At 41.5% G+C, this 19,995-nt stretch overlaps 1 protein-coding gene across 6 annotated transcripts in view; it reads right to left on the bottom strand.

Annotated features, from left to right (window-relative positions):
• Positions 1–1,535: 1,535 nt before the first annotated feature.
• Positions 1,536–19,995, bottom strand: part of DOCK11 (dedicator of cytokinesis 11) — a 75,494-nt gene continuing 57,034 nt past the window's right edge. For 5 of the 6 annotated variants that reach the window (XM_069867622.1, XM_069867625.1, XM_069867624.1 and 2 more), the window contains 13 exons: positions 16,846–17,028; positions 16,052–16,165; positions 14,103–14,318; positions 13,964–14,021; positions 12,427–12,533; positions 11,422–11,544; positions 10,194–10,307; positions 8,331–8,477; positions 6,903–7,113; positions 6,382–6,572; positions 5,677–5,777; positions 4,521–4,659; positions 1,536–2,014 (listed from right to left, as the gene is read on the bottom strand). In XM_069867622.1, the coding sequence (XP_069723723.1) occupies positions 1,892–2,014; positions 4,521–4,659; positions 5,677–5,777; positions 6,382–6,572; positions 6,903–7,113; positions 8,331–8,477; positions 10,194–10,307; positions 11,422–11,544; positions 12,427–12,533; positions 13,964–14,021; positions 14,103–14,318; positions 16,052–16,165; positions 16,846–17,028 (1,827 nt within the window). In that variant the 3' untranslated portion in view covers positions 1,536–1,891. Of the gene's footprint in view, positions 2,015–2,105; positions 2,119–4,520; positions 4,660–5,676; positions 5,778–6,381; positions 6,573–6,902; positions 7,114–8,330; positions 8,478–10,193; positions 10,308–11,421; positions 11,545–12,426; positions 12,534–13,963; positions 14,022–14,102; positions 14,319–16,051; positions 16,166–16,845; positions 17,029–19,995 lie in introns of all 6 variants that reach the window. The other variant, XM_069867628.1, reaches the window with a different exon arrangement.

Below are 19,995 nucleotides of genomic sequence, written 5' to 3'. Positions count from 1 at the left end.
AGTAAGAATTTCACTGGAATTCCAGTAAAAATAAGGAACGGCAACTGAAAATTCAGCCAATATTGTTTTCTCACAACATTAAAGACAAAATCCCCATTTTGCTGCAATTCCAGGAATATGATTGTTAGCTATAGCATTTAAAAGAGCTATAGTCCAAGAGCTGTTCGATGTCCACATTTTATTATGCCCAATTGTGTTAAAAATATGCCTTTAGCAGCGTTTAACTAGCTTCAAAAAAATCTTGTAACGTATCCACTATTAAACAGCTTCACCGCATTTTAGTAAAGCAATTTGGAGAACTCTCACTACCTGCCATTAAATATTTTTTTTTTAAAGATGAAAATCAACAAGGTAGCAACCATATTTAAACTCACCAGTCTCTCTTCCTCTTTCTTTTATGCTAAATTTAGAGGTTGCTTGGCATACAAGCACATACAAGCAGAAATAGGGCCTTTTTGTTACACAGGCACATCTGTATTTTGCTTGCAACAGCTAATGTGTGAATTTACAGATTACAACATTATTTTCCCAGAAGACAATTAATTTTAGGTATTTAGAATCAGGCATAGTAAACATTTTGAAATGTGGCCCAGTTACTATTTGAAGATAATTTTTGTTACAGAAATACTAAGTTTAACATTTTATAGACACTATAGACAGGCTAAATACCCAGCAGGAGTACTTTTATTATGGCATTTTGTTACATATCATTAAAAACCCTGACCTTCCCATGTGAACTATTGGAACCATATTTACAATTGATGGGATTTTGAAAAACATGGATGTTAAAAATGTTGTAAAAGAATTACCAGTCTGTTTTTTTCTTCCTGCATCTGAAAGTGTCTTATTAAAACCAGACAGAGATAATGTATTAAAGCTTTGGGGAGGGGAAGAAGAAATAAAAGAATTCTGGAAAATACATTTTCTCTAACCACCTGTCAGACAGAAATAATGGGCTTTCAGAAAACAGATCTGTTCAACAAGAGGGAACGTGCATGTCATATGATGTGAAAAAAACCTCAGTTTTGTATGTGTTATTTTGATGCACTGCAAGAGGTTTTTTTAAAGCACATCTCATTTCTGAAAGGTGTTAAAGCACTTTATAATTCCCAACACACTATAAGGTGTCCTCGGAGTTTGTATTTGTGTGAGACCGTGAGTGGCAAAAAGAAAATCTCATATCAAATGACCAGTCTCTTAGGTTGTCCTCAGTGAGTAGAATCCACCTCCCTGTAGCTGTGAAAAGGTACCCAACATTGAAATCGGCTACAGTAAACTCAGCTTTCATGGAGGTTACTTTAGAATTATCTGCTTAGAGTACGTATGAAAATTATCATTTCTGCATTAGGTTTTACTTATTCCATATTAGGGAAAGTTTACTCTCATGCTGTGAGTGCAATAGTGGCATCTGGACCCCAAGTTGGTTTTTAGAAGCAGAAGGTCTCTTACTAGTGACTGAAATTTCTTCTTCATGTCCCCTGTCCAACAAAGCTTTCAGCAGCAAATATGATAAAATGCTAATTTCTCTATGCTCCTTCTATTTACAAAGCAGTTTTACATTTTATTATATTCCATTGTACAACTTTACATAGTACCATTATAATTTCAGTTCATAGTTCAGCAATTCAATACATACTTAGGTTACCGCCTTTCCATGTCCTGTTATACATTTAGCTTAAAAAAAAAAATAGTAGAAAACAAGCACAGTGGTGCAATGTCCAGGCACTTTCAATGTTGCTCAGCAAAATAAGCAAGCACCCTGTTTGAAAGCATGGCAACTTTTTTTTGGGGAAAAAAAAATTGAATCTTTCCTCATCATGGACTTTTTTAAATATCCTTTGTACAGTTCCAAGTATTCCTGAGAAAGCTCTGTAAAATATGACTGATATGTTTATATCTCAGCAGTGGGTCTGAGTGAGCAGTAACTTCCGTCACCAGATGTTCCGCTGATTGCACAGAAGACATGTAAGGAGTCATGCATCCATGGCGAATGCATTGTATCTTCATGGTAGATCTAGACAAAACAAAACAGCCACAAATTCAGTAAAAGTACCAGTTCATAAGAATCAAGCTGTTTAAAAAGGTATGCAAAAGAGAGAGCCAACCTTGTCTTCAAAGCTGTTTCACAAAGGCAGCGTAACAAAGAAATGAGAAAGAAGAGTAATTTAGCAATTTCTGTAGCATTCATATATACACTGTTCTGTGTATTACTGGATCCCTTTTAGTTACAACTATCCCGTATAGGCAAGAAGCAATTCTCCATATGGCATTTATTATATCTCAGCAGTAACACAATTCTAATAGTTTCTTTGTTAGGCACAGGGAGTACCTGCAGCTGGATACAGCAAACACTCACCACATTGTGCCACGTGCAAGATTTTGTACTTTATAACCTAAAGGATGGTCTAACAGCACAGGATCTAACTGGACTGCTCAAGAGCTGATTAGGTATTTGGGTTTCACTCTGTGGTTCACCAGTCAACAAGTTAATTAGCCTGAATTTTCGTTAGTGAAACTTTGATCACTGGCCATCATAAACAGTTTTTTGACGCTGAGTTTTCTGCTGGTCTTCAAGGCTTCCTGTACCTTTTCCGCTGCATTTTATCCTTTTTTTTTTGTGTGCGCGCGTTTACATTTCTCTAACTTAAAATATCTGTAGATAGGTCACAGGCTGACCGAGTGAGCTACCCATCTGTCCTGCCATCTCAAACAAAGCGCGCTGTCTGTGTTTTTCTGGGGCACTGACACTATCTAGAAAAACACCTGTTATTTGCAATGAGAAACTTAATGTAATATGCTTCTTAAGGTTAATTGAGTAATTTTGCAGAAGAGGAAAATATATTCCAGTAAGTTTAATTTGTTAGACACTTAGGTCATTTGATGGCAATACAAAGTTCAGGTCAGCAGTTATCTACATAATGTTGGGCAACCATAAAGTATGCTGCTCGTAAACACGATCTTTAAAGCTGTCGTTTGATCTAATACAAGAAGAAAGTGAAAAGTGTATCCTTCCCAGTGAGACCTTCACTTTGATATTTTGGTTGCTGTAATATTTTGTCCATTAACTGAAGGCAACATCACTGTGAATTTGTAAACCTATCAAGATAAGCGTGCTTTAACAATGCTTCTTTGTTTTAAGATAATCTTAACTATTGTACTGACACAGGGCAGAACTGAGTGATTTGGTTTTGATTTGAATATTGCAGAATTGAGAAACTATGAAAGTTCCAGCAGCTGCATGCAAATGAAATGTCTTGGAAAGGTTTACTTGCAAACAGCTTAGAGTAAGCAGGTGGCAACTCCTATAAACGAACATCGCTGAGCAAAATTCAGTAGTGAAGTACATATTGCATACATGAAAAAAATGAGTATGCAAATGTATAAAATTAGTAGTTTGCACACTAAGAAAATTGTGGTCATCAGCAGAATAGCAGGGAAATCTAACAAATGTAAGGGGGATGTAGCAGTCGCCTATTCTCAAATGGATCCCCCCTTATACTCCTAGAACAAAATTCAGCCCCACCATGATACTGTACATACTGTTTTCCTGAAATTATATTGTATTCTTCCAAAACATGACCTTGTTTGATTTCTGTAAGCATTGCTTTATCATAAATAAACCTAAATCACACATGGCAGCCTGCTTAACTTATTGTGGAATTTGCCTATGTATTTTTAGTGACTTAAAATGTTGCATTTTTAATTAATAGTCACACATGGATTGTAGGATGAGTAACTGGGAGATCCTGAAAACATTCTTCTAAATTTCAGGTGCTATGAATCACAATGCAGTGTGTACCATTCACTTTATGTTCCTGATACTACAAATCTACCAAGAGCTTTCTTTTTTCATAATGATGACAAAATTAAAGAGCAGAGCTTCAGAAAGCCAGTTTTTATCTAATTTCACAGCACGATGCTAGCTAGAAGTGCAACTGTTCTTTGAACCTCTGACCTCTCTGATGCTACTACTCAAAAGTATTTTCCTAGAAATATCCAAGAAAACATTAAAACACAGGCCAGATAAATTAGTACAAATATTTTAACAGTGCATATATAGAGCATGTTGGCAACAGGCTAAAATTGAAAGAAAACATCCTTTAATGAAAAATAATGAAAAAAGGACCTTAAGATGGATATAACAGAGGAAATAGAAATTTTGCCAGAGAATTTCAACCTGTGGCTTATCATAGGATTCTTACAGTGCAGAAAAGATGAGCAAAACACAACACAGGATTTCTGATGACCACAGCAGCCAGGAAACTAATGGCATGTGTCACCAAAGACTCCACCCTGAAGCAAGCTGTATACCAGGCTGAGACTTACAATCAACAGAAACCAGTCTGAGGAATCCACCAAGTGTATAATTTAGTTCTCACATACAGTTACTCGCCTTTTTATATTTAACTAAACAGCATGACGAGTGATCAAGTTTTCACTTCATTTTCAATGAGGTTTCAGCACTAGCTAGTTTTCAAGCATAGAAAACCACCTCTGTAGGCTCCAAACAGAGTACGTGCCTGTTCGTGGATGATGTCAGAAAGCTCCTTCACCATATCCCGAAAGTTTGATTTTAACCCTTCATGGTACTCCAGTTGATCCTCCTTAATGAGTCGTTCGTTGAGCTCCAGAGCAATTCCACAGGCTTGTATAAACTTCCTGGGGAGGAAAGGAATGAACTTTGGGCATTGCAATAGTCAAAGTCTTCTACCAAGGCAAACAACCAAACAGATAAGCAAATCTCTTCCCCGCAATCCCCGCCCCTGACTCTTTTCTCCAATGTTTGGGACAAGTCACTTTCTAAGAGGATCCGCGGCACAGTGGATCAAGGAATGGGGAGGGACTGCAACACAGGACTGGGCTTTCTGCTAGAGCTCCTCTGAGTCTGTATCCTCAGGAGATGGGACACATGCACCTGTGGTGCAAGACAGTGGTCTCACACCTTCTCCCCAACCTGTAGCACCACACATAGCTTGGAGATTCCAGGTAAGCCCAACAAGCTGCATGCAGGGTCACAAAATGGAAGGAAGCCATAGTCAGGTACAGAGGGAAATTAATAGAGCAGGGCTTGACAGATCTGGATGTATGTGATATATAGCACATGTGCTTGAGAGGTCAAGTTGCTAACAGACACACCCTCTAGAACAAAATTGAGATCATGGGGAACTGTAATATTATCTTGGTTACTGTTACTAATTTCCTTAGCTTCATTTCAAGCACAACTGGGATTTTGGGGGATTTTTTTGCATGAAATAGAGATTGTGTTTGTCCTTCCGTTTGCACTGCAAAGCTGGAAAACAAAATCACCTTCCCTCTCCCTCTGACTGGGAAACAATGCACAATATGAAAGATCCCTGAACTGTCAGACCTCTGGTTTCCAAAGACATTACCCTGTCTTCTCACTATAACCTCAAATATGCACACAAACCATTGGCACAGGCGTTCAAGTAAACCATCCCACGGAGATCACAGCCCTAAGCTTGGCAACTCCTGACAAAAAGTTACACCGGGCTTTTTTCCACGTGTTTGAGCACCCACAGCCCTGTGTGACCTGGATCTTTATAAGGGCATCTGAGCATTCAGCATCTGCTGATTTTGGAGACAGACTAAAATAGAAGCAAAGCAGGTACCATGTTCCAGCTAGCTGGCTAATTTTTATTACATTAGAAATCCTACCTGAACATTTCTTTTAACTCATTCACCTTCTTAGCAGGATATTTGCTGGACTGGCTGTCACTTAGGAAAGCTCTGGCATAGGCCAAGGGACCGGCATTAACCTAGAACCAAAGTAGTAAGAAACCATTTATGGTAGAACTTCTTTTGAGTTACTTAAAGGCAATTATGAAGGGAATAACAATTTTTTCTTTTACAAAAAACATTAGCATCCTATTTGTATGTCATCACCTCTGCATCACTAATGCCATTTAGGTTTTTTTAAGACTGAAAGATAAATGGAGATAAAAGGAGAGATGCAATTTGTTTCCTCATAACTTTCCTCTTATTTCTGTTCGGAAAAGCAGTATGGTCCGAGTCTTAAAGTCATTTATCAAGCTTGAGAAAAGTCAAGTTCACAAAAAGGCTATTTGTGCCTGATATTTACAGTACAGTCTTCAAGAACTAAGTGTATATTTCAGCATTCACCCACAGCCAACTAATACACAATTACATTTGCACTTGACACTGTAAACATTACCAGACAAAATACTAATTACCATGAGCCACCTGCTAATGTACGTGGCCGGACAAGCTGCGCTAGCAGGCTGACGGCTGCAGTGCTGCAAACAAGGGAGTTAATGATTTCTGGAAAGTAAATACGTTGCATTGTGAAAAGATGAGTCACCTGGAGATGTGTATGTGAATGTAATGGACACTGAGCCTTACCTGCACAGAAACACAGCCCTGCAACTTGAGTTGCAGCTGGATCATGTCAACATCACCACCAGAGCAGAGCTTCTGCAGCTCTGCTGTCTTGTCTTTTATTTCATCAGTAGCAACATCAATTGGTTTTAAATTAACCTGATGTTCATAATTGACAGGAATTCTCTTCTTTACATATGGAAAGGAATTCAAAGCTAGCAGAAAGAGCAAAGGAAGTTTACAGATTGAAAAGTCATGCAGCAAGTAAAAGTACTCTTCATAGAACATATACAAGCAGACGCTTGCCCTTAGGGTTTAACTCTGTATGTGTGAAATCCCGAACAAGGCTATAATTTACCAGCACAATTTATTAATTTGTAAACATTTGCACATAGAAATATAAGGTAAATTCCCCCGCTCAACCAGAATATTGTATCACAATTCTGATTAAGAAGCTGAGAGAATTTCTGATATTTTCATGAGCTCAAATAGTCTAAAAATAGTTGCTGATTCAAACTGTGTCATGTTCACAGGCTTTTACTTACTAGTTAGAATGGTCCTTTTTTTACATTGTTCTTCCACACTGCCATGCTTTTTTCCAGATAAAGTGTAAGGAGTTTCAAATACAAATCTGTTGATGTTATGATTCCTTTCAAATTCTGTCTTTCTTTCAGAGATTTCTTTTTCTTCAAAATAGGGTTTCACGTATGTGACTTGAATATGGGCATACTTAGGATCAAGGTCTTTAACATTGACCTGTAAAATAAGGTGGTTACTCACTAGAAGGACAAACTTATAACCGCCTATTTTATGTACTGGGAAGTGATTTAGACTGATTCCCTGCTGACCCAGCCCCACTGTATGCAAGCAAATGACACACAAAACATTCCCTTTGACCTCAGCTGCAACGTCTAGACCATTCGCTAGCAGACTCACAAGGAGGTGTGGCACAAGACATACGTTATCTGGTGCCAAGCAAGCTGCATCAGGAACATGTAGCCACACCACTTCATCCATCAACAGAGTACACGCCTGAGCTACTTAGTCCTTCTAACATGACCATACTGCTTCCAGATCATGAGCTAACGTTCACACAGTACTCTGCCGTGGCATGCAAATCTGCAGGCTTGAATAAAGCAAGCTTTGGGATCACCAGTATCACTCTGGATAACCCAGTCATACCCATGGTTGTAACCTAAGGGTGTGAACACCCCTTGCAGGGAGCATTAATTGTTCACAGGAAAGGAAGGAGCTATGGCTGTAAGGGCACAAAAGATTTTCTTGTAGACTTGCAGTGTCAAAGCAACAAGTAACTCCACTTCCAATCATCTGCTCCTCTGTGCTGGCTCCTAGTGCTTCCCAACAACAGGGCACAGTGAGATGTGGATTGCAATTTCCCATCCATAATTCCCAATTCATTTTTTTCTACCTGGGAACCAGACCAGCACCAAAACAGAAATGACCCTTTTTCACAGGCTGCCCAGGGAGGTGGTTGATTCACCTTCCCTGGAGGGGTTTAAGGCACGGGTGGACAAGGTGCTAAGGGACATGGTTTAGTGTTTGATAGGAATGGTTGGACTCGATGATCCGGTGGGTCTCTTCCAACCTGGTTATTCTATGATTCTATGAAAACCTGTCAAGCTGTGCAACATGTCCACACAGGAGCATGAGGATGCCACTGACAATTTGAAGCAAGATGCTTGTAAGAGGGTGAAACAGAGGGCTTGCTCCTCTTTTCCTGCTGGCAGGAGGAAGGGATGCTCTGTTATGTCCCATCTTCAGCTCCACAGAGCAAAGCCCATCCTTCTGTGCTCCATTTGCACAGTGCCTAGAGCAGTGCAGTCCCAGGCTCTGAACACTATTAGAATACATTCGATATTTTTGTCACGCTTGTTAGTGCATCCTCTTGTATGTGGCCCTGAGGTTCACCACTAATAGTGTTTTGTTAGCTAGTTCATGCAGTTTAACTCTACCTTGTTAGAATCCTGGATAATTTTTACAGTCTCCGACCCAAATTTTTCTCCGTAAAGTTTAACAAGTCTGAAGGAGATCTCCGAGAGGCCTGTCAGCTTGGGTTCCTTATAGATGTATTCCTTGCCATCTTCTTCTTCAAAGAATGTCTAGCATTAATCACAAACAAGTAGTGAGGAATAGCTGTGATTCTTTGCTTGGAAAAAAAAGCTTTACTTTATATTTCCTACTTTGAAAGCTAGTTTCTACTAACATTTCAGGAAGTCAAAAGGTTTAGAAAGCTATGGCTTGCATAAAGACTCACTGAACTTGGCCTGTTCAATAGCTTCCTTCAAAATTGTGTAAAAAAACCCCATAAATTTCCTTAATCAACACAAACACGAGCACAAAGGTTTGAGTATGACCAGTGAGAAATCTTTAGATGTGGAAGAGGGGTTTGGCCAGTATTTGACTTTCAGAAAGGCTGGAAAGACACAAGCAGGAGAACAGAACACAAAAACAAAGCAGTGGAAAGACACATATACTGAAAAAACCCTGAGAGAAGTGAACAGTCTAAAGAGAAGGACTTTGTGTAGGCTGAAATAAAGTCTATTTAAAGCAATGGATAAATAAATGTTTCCTCTGCTTTGATTCCTCTTGCATTCAGGGAAGTGGAACTCAGTGTATTTGCTGTAGAGATAAAATTGCACTAAAGGCTATGCCTGCATGTCTCCTTATAATGGAAACAGCATGAAAACTTCCTATTTGCAAGCTATTCCAGTCAGAAATTCCAACAGTGTTAAAACTATCTGTGTAACTGGCATATAAAGCCAGCAAAACTTTGAAGCACAGAACTGGATCAAGCGTTAGTTTTTAGGAGGATGATAGGATACATAGCTTAATTTAGGAGCTGATTCAGTTATTTCTACAGTCCCTAGAAAACCAAGCTAGCAGTTGTTTCCATTTATCTATTGCTAACTTTATTTACTTTTTACATACCCAAAAGCTGAAGATGAGGACAAACTAAAATGTATGTTTGGTGCAGCAAAAGTCAATGCTCAGATATGTTGTGTGTGTGTGTGTGTTCAAAGATACAAACACAGGATGGTTTCAGGGGTATTCACCATCTCTAAAAGAAGGAACCAGGAAAGGCAGGGCTAATATAATTTACACAGAATTTTCTAAAGAGGCGTCCTGCATCTCCCCCATGGTTATGGGTCCATAGGCAGAAGGAGGTAGTTTAAAGACGGAGAATAAAGAAAAAAAAAATTCCACCTGCTTTCAGGCTCAGCGTATTTCATCAGAAATGATAAGACCATGCTCCTTCTTGTGACCATGAGCACCAGATCTTGTCCATTTTTCCAGCTACCTCAGCTAACAAAAAAAATCTGTCTCTACAAGTGTTTAACTCACACTGATACACATTTTGCCTCCATTTTCTCCAGTAACCATCTACTCTGCTAATCCCAGAGGGGAGGAGCAAGGGTCTGTAGAAGAATATTTCTGTTTATATAGAAGAAAACACTGTTTATATACAATCCTTATATACTGTTACTGGTTATATCCTATACACACTAAATTGTGTTTCTGTAACAATAACTATAATTACAACACTCTCCTGGTGTTTTCTGAACCTGCTAAGCCATTTCTGAAACGCTGAGTTCTTTTATGAAAATCCCACCAGCAGAATAAAACTCTAGAATAAATCAAGAGCTGCTGGAAAGAGAAACAAACCCTCAACTCAAAGTTGCAATAGAAAAACGCTCATCTAGACATGCCAGTGGCTGCACTAGAGGGGCTGGCAGGCTTTTCAGCTTAAAGGCTGAGAGAGCAGCTGCTTTAGGGGCCAGGGTGCTTGGTGAAGGGTAGCTGATGTATATACTTACTTGTCCATAAAAGGCCACTCTGAAAAAGGTTCCAAGAAGCCTCTTCCTTGTGTGCATTACTTCCAATATCTTAGCATACGCTCCATGAAGCGTTCTGTACAGCTGAGTAAGTTTCTGGAAACGAAATCTTAACATCATTGAAGCAGAATTTTGCAAGCAGGAAATTCTAGCTAACACTGGAAGTTACTGAGATAGCTGAACACAATCCTTTGGAGAATTCAAGCTTTCTAAACAGGTTGAAGTTATGTAGTTTTCTTTGAAAAACCTCAGCCTTAAGCATGTGCTTTGGGTCTGAAAGGTGCCACAGACTGCAATAAGACCACTATCCTTAAAGAGAAGGTTGAGCAGGGGTAGGATGAGGGGGAACGGTTTTAAGCTGAAAGAGGGGAGATTTAGATGAGATCTTAGGAAGAAATGTTTTCCTCTAAGTGTGTTGAGGCACTGGCCCAGGTTGCCCAGAGAAGTCGTGGTTGCCCCATTCCTGTATGTGTTCAAGGACAGGCTGGATGGGCCTTGAGCCGCCTGGTGTAGTGGGAGATGTCCCTGCCCGTGGCAGGGGGGTTGGAACTGGATGATCTTTAAGGTCCCTTCCAATCCAACCCATTCTATGATTCTATGGCTCCATGTTCCCTGACTGAGCCTTTAAGGGTAGAGCAGCTTGCAGTAGTTTATCCAGAAATTATTTTTATCTATTAAAACCAGCTTTATGATATAAAAACAGATTAAGGCTTTCCCCAGGACAGAGAAGGAAAGAGGAGCACTATTCAGCAGTCAAGCAACAGCCTCACTGAAGCTTGGTCACAGAAGGTGTTGGGAAGGAGCAAGGCGGAGGGCTGGTAGCAGCTTCCTTCCTTCCTCTCCACTTACCGCTGAATTACCTGCAGATCTAGTCCTTTATTTGAACAGTCGTCACACTGTCTTTAACCTTTAAGATGCCCAAGTCTCAAAAAGAACCAGTGGCTTTTATGAATGTATGGAATAGTGACAGCTTTATTTTAGGAGAAGGATGGTGGGAATTATTCACTAATACAAGTCTTCCACATCTTTAGCTTTAATAATTAACCTCCAGATCACTGCTTTCACCCATGTGTTTAGCGACCAGCAACAAAGCACAGCGTGTGCTTTACTGACACCAATCCATTAACTTAAAAATTAAAAATGCCTCCTCTTGTTTTCCTAGTGATTTGGAAAATTACCCGAAAGATGCAAACCAGTTCAAAATGCTTACCTCAAATTCACGTCGCTTTTCATAAATAGGGATAATTAGCTTGGAAACTTCAGAAATTGTTTCATAGCGCTCTGCTTTCCACAGGCCATCTATACATTGCTCTAGCAGCTCCACCAGGACTTCCTATAAGATCCATCAAATGGGAGTTGTTAATAACAGTCAACATTAAAGGAGAAAACCATTTAAAATTCAGATACTTTCACAGGTCCCAAAATAAGTAGCCACAGTTATATAAGTGTAAACCCTGTGTGTTCCTGGCCTGTTCAAATGTATTCCAACTTTCATTCTTAACAAATCTTTAGCACAATAGCCAGCAAGTATGTTTTTGTTATTTAGCTACCTCCTCAAGAGAGTGCCAGAACTCTAGGAGGGTATGGAGATGACAGCACTGGAAGTCAGAGGTACCTGTCTAAGAAACACATTCAAGAAACAAATGTGCAATAGCAGTGGAATGTGATGTTAAGGATCCCTAAGCCTAGTCTTGATGAACGGGCAATTGGGCAGCTGAGTTGAAGGGCCCTCTCAACACAGTTGTACAGGGATCTTGTAGAAGTAATCGTGAGACTTTATGACTCATGGGAGCATCTACCCACTTCCCCAGTGCCCTGCTATGGTTTCTGCACTGTTCAGCTAATGTGGTGCCCTGCAGCACAGCCCTAACTCAGGGGAACCTAAGCTCACCTCTCACTCAGCAGAGCTTGACTTGCATTCTGTCCCATGCTGTGCTGCCCTGTGCTGGCAGAATTAGTGTTTGCATAAATGGCAGGCCAAGATCACGGTGTAGCTTTTTTAGTCTCGCTGCTAGAAATGCCTTTCAAAGGAACCAAGGACTTACACTAGATTTGCCAATTAAATTGCAAACAGAAAATCCTTCAATGCATACTTGTCTTGGGGAATTGCTGTGAAACAGTCTTCCTTACATAAGCCAGTGCACAACTATAATTTGTTAAAGCTCACATGAACAAAGCCTAAAATTAAATCCTAACCAGCTATAAAATATCTCACCTCGCTGTAATGTACATCCATCATCCCACCATCTTCTTTCATTGCACCTTCTTCATCAATGTTGGGAGTGATTTTCCTGAAGGCAGTGCATCCACTGGGGAAGAGTTCTGTAGCAGAGAAAAGCAAACAGATTTGTGGATAACATGTGTCAAACGTGTCATGCTTCAATGGCCAGGGAGGAAGCCTACCTAATAGTGAAGTCCTACAAGTAGGACGGGATCTAACTTCCATCTTTGCTACTGATTTACTATATGAGACTGAATATATCAGAACCTCCTCAGCCATTTGCCATGAGAGTCATTCCTAGCACACATCTAATACCAAGCACAACAGATTTTCCAGTGTACTGTCTGGAAGTCATCTTTGACCAACCTAATGGACTGCAACCAAATGAAAGCCAGAAGAGAAGGACAAGGGTCTATTTTTGCAGAGAAGATGCAAGGAGAAGGCTGTTGCTGGATTCTGAAGAGCTAGGTAGTAAGTGAATAGGACTGTACACTCGTAGCAGAAAGCACAGTTCTTTATGTACCCCAAACCTTTGAGTAGGTTCAGCCGTTACTGAATCCTTTCCAGCCTATGCATATGTAAAGAATGCCAGCGACAAAGATAACAGTGTATTCAGTTGATATTCTTTTGGGTTTGGTCCTCTTCTTTTTTAGTTCTTCTTTAGCACTGGTTGTGGCAAGCAGCCTCCAGGATATAAATAAAGAGTTGCCAACTTACAATACCTTCCCCTCTGCATCCATACGAAATCTGTATCTGTATCAGAAAACCAAGCCCTCATTTTTCACACTTAGGTAATACAAACTACAGAATTTGGAAGGAATCCAAGATCCCTGAATAAGGCACTTAAGACCTTTCCAGCCGAGGAAGCGCATGCAATCAGTTTTTATGCAGCCCTAACTTTCTGAAATGTGTCCATTTCAACAATACTCCCTTACGTGGAAATTAGCAATGGGGTCAATATAGGAACTGTGGAACAGATATTTAAAAGAAAAACTGAAAATTAGTGTTATTAGAGAACACAAAAGTCTGTCTCTCCTTTCTCTTTTGCATTAAGCCACAACATTCTGACTGTTCTTTTACTATTTGTATAGTTAGAGAGATATTCTCACTCTTGGACTGAATTCTCACTGCTTTATTCTGTAGTTTTCTGTACCACCTATAGTGATACTTCTGATGAACATATTGACATCCAGTTTTTAACAGGGGCTTCCCCTGTAAGCACATTTCCTAATGTAAAATACAACTGAACATTTAAACTGAGACACGATGTGTCAGTTCTTATTTTACTCAGCAGAGTGCCAGTATGACTGTCTAAGCAGTCCTGGCCAGCCTAATAAATGCCTGTGTCTGAACTCTTGGATACCTTTTTTAAAAAATACTCATTATTTTCTAGCTTTAGCTACCAGATTATTTTTTTTCTACAATAATAATTTACCAAAGTGAGAGAAATGTCTCTTCAAAAATATTCTGATCTCCCCCAAACCCATCAGTGCATCATTGTCCTTGTGCCTCCCAAACAGCACACACTTACTTTTCCTGTGCAGAAACTCTGCAACGAGGGCTGCTACATGAACATAACACATGGCTGCCTGCAAAGTACAAAGGGAAAATTAAAATGTCATCTGTACAGCTGTCTTGTTGTGTAACATGTTTTTAATTACATTAATTACCTCTGAAAAGTCTCCATTTTTTACGTGTATCTTTGCCATACTGTCAAGCCATGTTTTCCGGAGCTCTGGGGTGCTTGCATACGATTTGGCTAAACTGTACTGTAGATCTATCAACATTTCTGGATCCTTTTCATGTTCTTTCATTTGAGCAGTAGCCATAAGCACTGTACGAATTCTCTTTGTCAAATCTTTGACTTCGGAAGGAAAAGCAGTTGCCTGACACAAAACAAATCTAATTAGAAGCAAATACAGAAATAAATGCTCTTCCAGGCTTTGCCAAAGCAAAGCCATTGCTACCCCGTCAGCCGACACTCCCCTTACTGCTAATCTGAAAATGCTGAGTACAGGAGGAAAGACTGACCAGCTTTTCCTTCTTGAACTCACACTGTATGCAGCGTACAGTATTTTATACACAATTAGAGGCATTTTAATCTGGGTGTGCATAAGGCCAGTCTCTCTTTTCATGTGCAGGATGCCAAGCCGGCTGTTCCTATGCTGCAGTGAAACACGCACTTTGGTGCCCTGAGGATCTGCTATAGAATCATAGAATCACCAGATTGGAAAAGACCCATTGGATCATCGAGTCCAACCATTCCTATCAAATACTAAACCAAAACTATGAGAGCGAGACAGAGGTGCTCCATGCGTGAGAACGCCACAGGACTGTAAACTATGCCTGAAGAATTTTTCATGTCATTCAACATCTGGCTTATTAGTCTCTGATGTGGTCACTCTTTAATTCCTAAAGCACCAAAGGCATTTGTAGAGCTTCCCACCACAGGAATGTAATAAATAGAGAAGTAAACACAGGCTCCATTTTGATCCCCTGCTCAGAGCAGAGTCAACATCGAGTTAGAGCAAGACTTGTCTGTCCAAGTTTTATAATTTCCAAGGACAGAATTCCTTCTTCCTTCTGGCTTGCCCCAGGGCTGCACCATATTCTTGTAAAATAATTTTTTCTTTAAGTAAAGCTGCAATTTCCCTTGTAGCGACTTGTGCCTCTTGTCCTGCCACACCACACCTCTGAGAAGGGCCTGACCTCCTCGTCTCTGCAGCCTCTGTTTTCGGTACAGGAAAGCAGATAGGTCCCCCCTCAGCTTCCTCTTCTCCATGATGAGTCTGGTTCATATTCCTGCTCCCTAGCTATCTCTGTGCTTGTGCACAGCATTCTCTCTGGTGTACTGAAATCTCTCTTGTACTCTTGCTTCTAAACTGGATATAATGATGGTCTCACAATGTGAAATATAATCAGCAAAGTATGTCTCAGTGAAATCCTTACGAACATCTGTGTGCAGAAGAGAACTGAGGGTTTTGCAAGATATACCCTAATTACAGTTTTGTTAGGTCATTATTCAACACCTAACTGAGGTTCTCAATCCACCTTTAGGTCAACCACAGAACTCTATCCTGCTTTGGCAGCTGCACTCTATGCAATGGAGCAATCTGCAGTGATGATATATTGTTTAATGGGTTGGGTAGGAGCTGTTAATTCTGGTGCAAAGACAGACAATGTTTTCCAAAGTAATGCAACCATTAATCTCCATGAAATACAGCTTTCTTAATATTACTGACACTGAATTAATTAAAATTAATTCCTGCTAATTATAACCCTCTGGCAACAGAAGTTCCAGACTCTCCTGTGCCATTCTTCTCAAAGCTGGAAGTTCTTGAAAAGCTCCTTGGATACCCCTGCAAGCAGCACACTTGGCAAAGTGTAACCTGAATTGCAGACCTCCCTCCTCTTGGCGTGAGGCCTCACAGATGGAGTATGACCTACCTGGCCCGGTTGCTGTTGGCATAATACTTGTTTACTGAGCAAACACGGCCCCAGTACAAGCTTATATATTATAATTCAAATCATTAGCCTTAAACAAGATTATATTGAGTGCATCCCCAGTCTTGCACTAATGGCTGACAGCACTCAGTGTGATTTAATTTCTCCAACTTACCTTCATAGGCCTGTCACTGTTTGCAAAATTGTTAATGATGAGCAAGGAGTCCTGAAATCTCGTCCCACCACTGAGTGCCACATCTGCTATTAATTGGCTCACTGCAATTATTATCTGTTGGAACAGGGTAGGGGCACTATTTAAATAAGCCTTAATAGAGGAGTTTTATTGTCATAGTTACATAAAACATTCATAGAAAAACAGCGCTTCTTTCCCACAATGTAAGCAACAGTTGTTCTTGTGGCTTTAGCATCAAATCTCCCATGGCTAAATACTCCCCAGAGGACCAAACTGCTTTGTGGAACAGCAAGCTCACAGAATTAACAATATAATAATTGTAATACAAATCCCTGTTTGCAGGTTAGTTACCTTCCTCTGTGATTCATTCCAATCCAGATGGTATTCACCTGTTCCACTGGGTATAGACATTTGCTTAAAAAAAAATAATGAGCAAAAGAAGCTCCAGAAAAAATCCCTCCTCCTGCCTCAACAGCAGCCCTTCTTGCCACCCCTTCTACCCCATCACCCCATTCTGGCCAGCCCCCAGGGCAGAGATCTGTCTTGCGCCTACGATTTAAAAAACTGAACAACTTGGGAGTACTTGACAGCAGTGTATTTTACTGAAAGAGCCCTGCACCAATTGCTGGAAACAGGAATTAAGCAAAGTCTGGAGGACTTTTGTCCATATAACAACGGCAAGATCCTCAGCAGATATGAGGTGACATAGTTATATTGATACATCTGTTCATTAAATCTGAGGCGTCCTGCTCTCTAGTTTTTCCCCAGTCACTGACCTGAAGATGTGTCCTCAGAAACGTTCTTCTTTTGGTGAACTCAAAGTTATTTCTCATCAGGAGATACAGAAGAGCAGAGGCTTCATTCCTTGTGGAGGACACCTTGGAAGTGCAGCACTTCAGGATCTCGTAGCAGAGGGCAGCACACATGTTCACCCTTCCCTTGAAAAATGCTGAGGGAAACTTCACAAGAAGCACACAAACATTAGGAAATACAACACTAAATGACACCTATATGGCTCAGATGGGCAAAGACATGGAGCAATACATGAGGCTCCAGCCCAGATAGCCTAAATAAAGCTTTTGCTAGAGTTTTGAGCCTGAGAGCATTTGTGTGAATAAATTCTGGCCCTATTTTTAATCACCTTTGCTGCTCTACTTTTTGAGAATGTGCTCATGTATGTCTGTTGATCACCTCCCTCAACATCTTTTGGGTTCATTGGCAAATTCTCACCAAATTGGACAGACAGAAGTTTTGTGTTCTCACAACAACCACAAACAGCAGCAGCAGGGCAGAGAGGGGAGGTCCCACGGACATTCCCACCAAAGGCTGCCACGTGGAACATCAGAGAATCCACTGAACCCCATCCAGAAATCTGACCTCTCTGGGAAACGTGACCTGCGATGCTCATACGGCTACTGCTACATGTCCTCACAGTAAAGCCTAAAGTCATATTTGCCCTCGGGGACATAAACAAGAGACTTGCTTGTCCCAGAAAGCCTAAAAATACAGTGACCTGCTCTGGCTCCCCAGTGTCTGCTCCAGAGAGCTGCAGGATCAAGCCAAACCACTATCTCTGTGAGAGCTATTAGAGCTCTGTCAGAGCTATCTCTGTTAGCAACAGGACTTGGAGATTTGCAGCAGGGTGAAGAAAAGCAGAAGCCCAGCACCCTGTACGGCCACAGTGCACCTACTGCCTTACCAAACACCTACTTCTGAGCATGTCTGCGGGGGCAAGCTCAGCCGTACCCGAGAAGCAGGTAGTTGCAGTGGTGCCCTGCTCCAGCGGGCAGCAGCCTCCACGCAGGGCTGGCCAGAGCCACGGACCATCAGCGCACGTCTGTCTGGCAACGGTCACGAGTGGTGGCTGGCGGGGAGAGAGCACTGCACACGGCTTCCTTCCACCCTAACCACAGAGGGCTGGGTACAGGGAAGCAGAATAAGGAAGGGTTTCGTGCTGGCACACAGCCACCTCTGCAGCCAACACAGAGACCTGGCTGGAGAGGAGTGATGCCAATACATCCTGGAGGGAGCAGAAGCTGTTAGAGCATTGCACAGTGGCATTCTGCTCCCTCTGCTGCAGCTGGGGAGCAGCCCCAGGGAATTTCTTGGCACAAAGAGGCAACAGATGCTTTTTGTCTGTTCAGAGATGTACCCAGTTCATTTAAGACCAAGTAATCCTCATGGGACATAGCCCATAAGCCACCTTCTATCTGCCCCACTGCCTTCTCCCCAGGGCAGATGACAGTGAATACTGCAAGAGCATTCAGTTGCCTCCTCCGAGTCAGAGCCAGGAGCTGTAATCGTGGCCCTCTACTTGCATTAAGTATATATGATTCATAAAAGCTTGTATGCACTGCTGTGGCCACTACCATAGCGTGATGGTGAAAGGTCTCAAAACAGGAATCTAGGAGCTGTGGCCAGCAACACTACCTCACTGGGATTACACTGAGCCACACAGGTTACAAGGCGGTATGAAGACGCTTCCCAAATATTTGCTGTTCACTGCCTCTGGCCAAAAATATTTTCAGAAAAAAAAAATGGTAGAAAGAAAAGAAGCAAATAAACACCAGAGGATCATGTGTGCACTTGGGAAGGGAGTAATTAAGTAATTGCTGCCTGTCGTAATGCAATCCTTCTCCTGTAGCGAGACGGGGTCATGCTCAGACTCGGATTAGCACAGAGTTTGCCACAGTGATGTGTGACTGGGCATGCACGGGCAGCACGTGGGCTCTGAAGAAGATATGGCTGATACTCGCTCTCAGCAGGGAACACTGCTTGCCTGCACCAGTTCTGGGAGGAAAAGCTGTGCCCTGTTCATAGGTCCCCAGGCAGCTGCCTTCAGGAAACCAAGTCCAAGCAGATGCAATCACTCTTGGCATCACACTCAGGGCAGTGGACGCCAGGGCGTACGCCTGCTGGAAATCTGGCCAGGTACTGACTGCATCTCTTCAGCTGGCAGGAGAAATGAGCTGGGAAGAGTTGCAGAATAGCACATGTAGCTATAACTCTGCATGCGCTGGAGGAGCACATTTCCAATCTAGCACTAATTGGCCAGAGCAGGAGTCAACACAGTGAGTAGCCCCCAGAGAGGCCTCAGCACAAAAGGGACGTGAGGGCAGGGCAGCCAAAGTGTGGGGCAGGACACGTCAAACACCTTTCACAGCTGCACAGGAGGCTGTAATGGTGCTGCATCCTGACAGAACTAATAGGGAGAAAAGCCCAGCTTGACAAGGTCAGGGAAATTGCTAACAGGACAGGGAAAAGCTTCCCAAGTCGGCTGTTGTAGGAGAGGAATAAGGATCTACTGCCCTGCTCCTCCATGGCCTGGGATTTGTGATGCCTCTATCATGCCCTGTTAGATCCAACGCACCGAGGAACAGGAAAGCACGGAGCAGACAGCTACATGGCATTTCCATCAGCCTCACATCTACAGGTCTGAGCTGCTCGTAAATGCAGAGCAAATTATCTGAGCCCCCTCGTCTGTGCATGTTTTCCTTTGTAACCTTTAATTTCAAGACCGTTCCCAAGCATGGAAATATGTAACTACCTGTAAGTGATGATCTGAAAAGAAGGGTTTAGATGTTAACAAAACCTAGTGTGTAAAACAAGAGCAATCTAGCTTTTGTTGCTTGCTTCTTCCAAGTCAGTAAAACAGACACAGCTTTCTTCCCAAATCCCCAGCACACATGCATGCAAGCAGGATTCATTCCAAAACCAAAACTAAACATGCACACTATTATAGACCTTGTTTGTTCTTTGCTTTCTTGTGATGTTTCTTTTTTCTTTCTTACTTTTTTTTTTTTAAGTCTTTTGGCCAGCAAGTAAACAGATCTAATGCAGAAAGCAAGCTATTTTTAAGACAGATTTTGAGAAGCAGAATAAACATCAGGAGTTTCTTCCCATGCAGCAAACATTTCCTATGACCA

The sequence above is a fragment of the Phaenicophaeus curvirostris genome, chromosome 13 (genome assembly GCF_032191515.1).
Source record: "Phaenicophaeus curvirostris isolate KB17595 chromosome 13, BPBGC_Pcur_1.0, whole genome shotgun sequence".
Taxonomy (NCBI): domain Eukaryota; kingdom Metazoa; phylum Chordata; class Aves; order Cuculiformes; family Cuculidae; genus Phaenicophaeus; species Phaenicophaeus curvirostris.
The sequence above is the reverse complement of the archived record's forward strand: the minus strand, read 5'-3'. Positions and strand labels throughout refer to the sequence as shown.